Below are 7,185 nucleotides of genomic sequence, written 5' to 3'. Positions count from 1 at the left end.
TCTTCAGCGTCTGCACATAGTACAGATTACTTTTGTGATCACCCAGTGAGTTTGGGACATTCCCAGTTATTTGGGTTGTTTGACATCTGATTAACATGGCACCCTATCTGTCAGAACAGCGCCACCATTTTTTATCGGTTGTGTCTGGTACTGGAGTACTGGATTGGAATTTTCAAAGGCGTAACTAAAGAATAGAGACACTTTTACAAAAAATTAAATCAACCATGTCCATGGCCACCACTATTGCTGATTGTATTGTCTTTTAAGTTTCTCTTCTGTGGATTTAAAGTCTTAGAACATTTTCACAATAAATACGATTCAAAAAATTTTCACAGAAACATCTTCATCTGTACAGTAACTTTTCCAAAATCCAATCCCTCTTCTTCCAGATCACGGGCAGCCTTAGTTTGTCTCTGGTGTTGGTAAAGTTTTTAGATGTCTACAAAGAACAATTCTCTTTATGGATCTCAAGAACATTTCATCACGTAAACCATAGATCAGGGGGCTGAATAACCTCGGAAGACACATGAAGAAGAAGAAATTGATTAATGGTAACATATATAAATATTTCCGAAGGAAAGCTTCAATCAGATTGTAGGAATAGGCTGACATACAAAGAAGGAGCTGAAAAGCGTGAAGAACAACCGTCCTACCAGCCTTGGAAGCCGTGGCTTTTCCTGAGTCAACTTTTATAGCGACCAACATGATCTTGATGTAGGTGAAAATAATGATCAACCCTACCAAAGAAAACCCCAAGACGTGGATCAGAGACCTCAGGGTTTGCTGAGCTTCATTTTTCTGTAAGTCAGATCTTGTACAGAGACAGTACATGAAGAAGTAGTCACCTCGCACTGAGAAGCACAAAATTATGAAATCGACCACATTGGGTATTAACCCAATTATCCAAATGGCCAAAATGGTTAGAATGGCCTTGGGACGGTTGCACCATTCTGTGTGTCGTAATGGGAAACAGATGGCCAAGTAACGTTCCAAGGACATCACTGCCAGGTTGTATGGGGTCACCTTGAAGGCCGTGGAAGACATGGTCACTATTATGTAGCAAATAGGCACCGGATAGTAAACTAGATATGATATGGTAAAGAAAAGCAGGAGTCCTACAATGAGATAGATGGTGTCAGTGATCAGCATGTGAACAAAAAGGATATATCGGGCTTCCTCCTGCATGCGGGAGCTGGAGAAATACACACTCAGCATGATGGCCATGAAGAAAAGGAAGAGGCTGAAGGAAACCAGCATCAGGCTCATTAGGGACAAGTATAGAAGGTCCGAGTGAAGGAAGGCAATTTTTGCTGCTAGGTTATAGGTTGTTAAATTCACCATTGTGGAGCAGACAGTGGTTTGGAATCTAGAATACAATAGACACAAGTAATTATAAAGGAAGTGCAGGAAAACACGTCTACGGTAGTAGAAAATTTGGGAAAAATTTATTAATAGAAGAAGTAGGACCTGAGCTAGTTCATCTCCCCTTCAGTATGATGGCTTGACCAATGAAACATACAGGGAAGCAAAAGAACTGACCCAAAAGTAGAACCATTGTTGGTATGCTGTTGGGGGGGGGCCATCGTTTTTTGCCATACTATGCCCATCTTTCATGATGTTTTGTTGGTGTCCTAAAACAGGCAAGAACTAAAAGAGCAAGATAAGGATCAAGCTGCGAAATCAAGAAAACATTGCAGATATGATCCATGCATACCGTACTCAGTATGATGGGGGATCTTGACCTGTCAACAAAAATTTGAGACCCACTCACATATCACCTACTGTGCGAATAGTTTATTGGCTTATCACACTGTATCACAATTATTGACGCGATGTATAGTAAATTTTACTTGCCACTGCTACAGTATATAATTTTTGACATGTAATGGTAAAACCATAGGCCCTATTCATAGTATCATAGTATATAAGGCCGGAAAAAGACGCAAGTCCATCAAGTCCAACCTATTATGAGAGGGGGCAAAAATATACAAGTGCCCCATACAATGTAAGTTCAACACTTCAATCACAAACCTTCCATTGGATCTTTAATGACATAAAAAAATTTGGATATTGCTGGAACCATGGCCATTGGTTTTATGAATGTTGAAGTCAAACGTGGAGATGCTTAAAGGACTCCTGTTGTATCATGTCAGTACATGCAACCTCTTTTAGTAAGACCATCACACAGCAGCAATACTTGCTCATATAATATAGGGTAGACTTGTTGTCTCAAAGCTTGACTAGGTATTACTGGAGGAACTATGGACAATAGATTTGAAGATTCTGACCAACAATCTTGGGTCATCCGTCCTTAAGCTCCATCTGAATTGTTCTGGAGAATTAGTGTTGAGTCAAAGCCATCAGAGATACTTGGAGGTTGTACAGTATGTTATTTGTATGGTATAGAATGATAGAGATACCATGTCCTTGGACGCCGATTAGTATATAAACCAACACTGGAGCCGTATGGGATAATGTTCCATGGATATAGAGATCAAAAGTGGTGGGACTTGAAGGGCAACGTAATAGACAACTGGTTGTGTTATGTCAACAGTAAATCCAACATGTAGAAAGACCATCATTCAGCAGCTAGTAGTACATGATGATGGTTATTTAATGTGGGTGGCTTTGTTTCTTCAAGACCTGGATCTGGATGACCAGCTAATGAAGGAACCATGGACAGGAGAGCAGAAGATCCTTTAATCTAATCTCATGATGATGGTCATGTAATGTGGGTGGCTGTGTTTTCTCAAGACCTGGGTGACTAGGTACTGCAGAAAACATGGACAGTAGATCAGGAGATCTAGCAATGGCATAAAGAGCAAGTCTACATGTGAAGGAGGATATAAATTAGCCTGGTATTTGATGTTCAGTGGGAGGACCTAAAATCTGGAGATGTTACAGGGAAACATCCAGTATGTCTAAGTTACCACGTAATATCCCTCATCGGTGATATTGGATGGGCTCCTAGAGAAGATTCCAGCCATGGTGATGGTTGGACCAAGGTCATACACAGCTGGGGACTCCTCAGTTATGGAAGACCTCAGAAGAACCATGTATGATATAAGTACTATGTAATGTTCTGTCTAGAATGCATGGGACATGGGTATTGTAGGTGATTTACCTCCAGCAGTGAGTTGTGGGGTGGTGTCACCTTATGTAACCCTGAAAATGTACAAGTTAAATCATACAAATGGATTTAATGCATAGTATTAAGTATTGTATAGATATTATGTATTGCTACCAGCTGTAACATATCTGAGATGTGTCCTTTGGCCTCACCTGTTGTGTAGCAGCGCAGGTAACACCACCTCGTACCCCAGGATCTCCTGATCTCTTGTATGTCACACACACAAGAATTTATACCTTCCTGCTCCCTGTAGGACAAGCCACAAGGCGGCAAGGAGATACATCATACACATTCCCCCTCTATGGAGACCTCTGACAGTAATCTCTGAGTTTCCTCAAGGGTCATTCACAGAATATTTGATGAGACAGAATATTTTAACTAAAGATTTCCCATCACTGTAATATAAATTAAGAAACTAAAGGAATCAGTAAATTAAGTGACAAATAATAATAATAATTTATCATAAATAATTATAATGATAATAATCACCAGTCAAAAGTCTCACGTGCCATTGGGGCACGTACAATCCAAATTGTCAGAAATGCAACTGATACCAGTATATGGTGTATACATGGTGTAACAGGATCACACACTAAGTCCTTAGGCAGCTCAATGGTGGGGTCTTGAGGAAAGTCCAACAAGAAGAGAGGCTAGTATATACATATATATATACATATATAAAATATAGAGATACCAAATATATGTAGATACAGGGCCGGACAATAGGCGTGACGCCAGGGGTGCAGGCCCCTGGGCCCCCACCACTTTACCCTTAAATCGAGCACAGTATGTAAGTTTCTGGCTCCCCAGCATCATCCTATACACTGCTCTGCCATAGATACCTGAGGTTGACCAAGATGACAGCGACCTGCCAATGGCGACGCAATGATGTCACACACTGCGCCACCAGTGCCAGTATGCTGCTGACACGGCGAGGGAAGTGGAGAAGGTGGGTGCGCATCAGGGGAATGTGAGTACACTTTTATTATTTTACCTAGGGCTGTATATAGTTATGATAGGGGACTATATATAGTTAATTATAACAGGGAGCTGTATATATTTACTATAGGGGCTGTATATAGCTATTATAGGGGGTTTATATAGTTATTATAGGGTGTGTATATAGTTGTTATTGGGGACTGTATATAGTTATTATAGGAAGGCAGTATGCAGTTATGATAGGGGGTTGTATATGGGTATTATACGGGGCTGTATATAGTTGTTAAAAGGGGACTGTATATATTTGTTATAGGGGGCTGCATTTAGTTATTATGGGGGATGCATATAGTTATTATAGGGGGACTGTATATAGTTATTATAAGGGTTGTATATATTTATTATAGGTGGCTGTATATAGTTATTACAGGGGCTGTATATAGTTATAATAGGCGGGCTGTACATAGTTATTAAAGAGGCTGTATGTATTTATTATAGGGGGCTGTATATAGGTATTACAGGGGCTGTATGTATTTATCATAAGGGGGCTGTGTATAGTTATTAGGGGGATGGATATTTATTACAGGGTGGCTTGATATATATTTATTACTAGCAACATTTACATTAATTGAAACAATTGTGGGAAGGGTCCTAACCAGTTTGCGCCCAGGGGCCTCCACCACCCTTATTCCGGCCTTGTGTAGACAGTATAAAAAAAACAAAAAAGGGAAGGAAAAAGACTGGATGGGGCCTACAGCTTGATGACCCCGGTGAGGGATCCAATGAGTAGTCCATCTCAGTAGTAGAAAAACCACAGCACAATACAGGATCAGATGAAATTACACAAAGTTTTTTTAAAAATTGGTGGATTTTAACACTTTGTGTGATTACATCTGATTCTTGTGCTGATGTTTTTCTTCTACTTGGACAGAAGATGGAGAAGCAGACAGTATATTGGGGTCTGTCTGGTCTGCTCTATTCTAGTAGAACGTGTCATATATCTTTGCGCACAGAGTAAAGTTGAAGGTTTTTTGATGCCTAAATCACTAGAAGTTGAAGAGGACCTGTAGGTTACGGCACATGCACAATGAAGTCGGGAAATTATCCCTGCTTCACTTACTGTGACGCAAAAGGAAGGCCCCAGAAAGAGCAGGAGACTACCCAATCTTAAGGTGCCTGCCTGAAGACCATCAGGCCCAGAGACATGGTCTGGCGGGACCATCCGGTGTCACAATGACAGATCTCTATACCGGATGTAAAAGGTTGGTGATCTTGGAGCTCCATGTTTTGTCTGACTTTCCCCTACTTGGACCCTAGATTTCTCCACCAATGACTTTGACTCTGCATCCCGAGCTGGTAAAGTTTTTCTGTTTTTTAAAATTCTATCAACCTGTTTCTAGAGGTAGGTCCCGAGAATTTCTCTATCCTCCGAATGTGATGATGTCATCGCGTCTGACTGTTGTAGGAAGACCAGGACACAGAAGTATTAGTTTGTTTGTTTTTGGGTTTTTTGTATTATTTGAGAGCAAAAATGTATATATTTCTGTGTGTGCTCGTGCATGTGTCATGCATAACCCGTCATCTGTGGAGGATTGGTGCAACTGCTACCCCTTCACCCACTATAGTTGTCCCTTCATATCCTCTTCTTTCCCCCTTCTTATGTAGCAGACTCCATCATACATGATCTCAATAACACCCTAAAACAGTGTCATCTTTTACATAATTGGAATGTAAAGGCAAGTGTTAAATGTACCGGAAGGTTAAAGGGACAGCAATAGGTGCCCTAATTACCCCTACCGGTAGATTTACCAATATTTAGTAATATCACGATGCCCCTCTTATCTACAATTGAGCCATCAAATTCATTTCTTCGGGTGCCCGGCTTTACTCCTTTATAATAAAATCCACCGCATACAGACAAGAAATCATCCCGGCTCTATTCATGGTTGCTAATTGGGACACATACAAAAGTTTAAAAAGGCCTCACGTGACGTACAGGCAGGGGTGAACCTATACCTCCTGCTGCAAGAGGCGAGCTATAGAACGGCGCCCCCTCTGCCCCATCCAATGATAATGCATCAGGCTATTTTTTATTAAGTGGGTTCTCCATGCAGTGTCACATACCCATGTAGAAAACAGGTGTGAAAAGAGCCTATTTTTAAGGGGCAGCTCTTGCTTTATAGCAGATACTGCCCCCTATCTTGCTGCAGGTGGTGCTGCCTGAGGTAAGTGTCTCAACTCGCCTCATGGCTGTTGCTCCCCTTACTTACAGGGAAGGAGACACATATAATCAAATAAAACCATAAGGGAAAACATGTAACAAAAAGAAAAAAAAAACATTTAAATCAGTTCACCCCCTAATTAAAGATCCGTAAAAAACTAATACATAACATAAAATCGGAGATCATATATGGAGACACATTCCATAAATCCCGATCCATTTGATGCATTAATACAAGTTTCCAAACCCAATGGGAAAAGAGAACGTCCTGGATGTCTATTTTGATATCCATTTATACTTGTAACCCTAAGGGCTCTGTCACATTGGCATTGGCGTTCTGCTTCAGTTGCGCAACCGTTGCATTTTGTCTCCATTGTGTACAATTTTTCTTCCGTTTTCTCTCCGTGTCAGCAAAAAAAAAAAAATTAACGTGTAACGTTGCTATGAAAATATCACAGCCTCACCAGTGACAAAAAAACGGATGTTTCATCACTTTTTTTTTTTTTGCGGACCCATAGACTTCTATTGTCTTCTGTGATCCGCATATTACGTTTCATAATTTTTTTCCACGGACAGCGGATCAGTGAAATTACAAGCCGATGTGAGACATCCGTGGAAATGACTGATTCACGGAGGAAGAAAAACAACGCCAATGTGAAAGAGCCCTAACTGTTTACTAAGGATGTGGGTTAGGGTAAAAGTCGCAGGGCGGCGCTCATTGGCAGCCATGGTCCGGCACATGTCTTAGGTTTATTGGTCTCTGCTGTGATAAGTTCCCGTTATCATATATTTTACTCTTGCACAGGATTACGATAAACCAAATCATCCTTAGCAAATCTATGATGAGAAACACAAGGGACAGAAACTCTAAATGAGCCTCTACCCCCGCGAGACGAGC

General features: G+C 40.8%; 1 protein-coding gene across 1 annotated transcript; it reads right to left on the bottom strand.

The window, feature by feature from the left end:
- Nucleotides 1–402: 402 nt before the first annotated feature.
- On the bottom strand, nt 403–1,341 carry LOC140117006 (odorant receptor 131-2-like). The gene has a single exon (XM_072133437.1). The coding sequence runs from the start codon at nt 1,339–1,341 to the stop codon at nt 403–405; it is 939 nt and encodes a 312-aa protein (XP_071989538.1).
- Between the last annotated feature and the right edge of the window lie 5,844 nt (nt 1,342–7,185).

Source organism: Engystomops pustulosus, chromosome 2 (assembly GCF_040894005.1).
Source record: "Engystomops pustulosus chromosome 2, aEngPut4.maternal, whole genome shotgun sequence".
Taxonomy (NCBI): Eukaryota; Metazoa; Chordata; class Amphibia; order Anura; family Leptodactylidae; genus Engystomops; species Engystomops pustulosus.
Note: the sequence above shows the minus strand (reverse complement) of the source record. Positions and strands in the feature narration are given on the sequence as shown.

Coding starts and splice junctions, on each gene's coding strand:
- LOC140117006 (XM_072133437.1), bottom strand. CDS start 1,341: ATGGTGAATTTAACAACCTATAACCTAGCAGCAAAAATTGCCTTCCTT.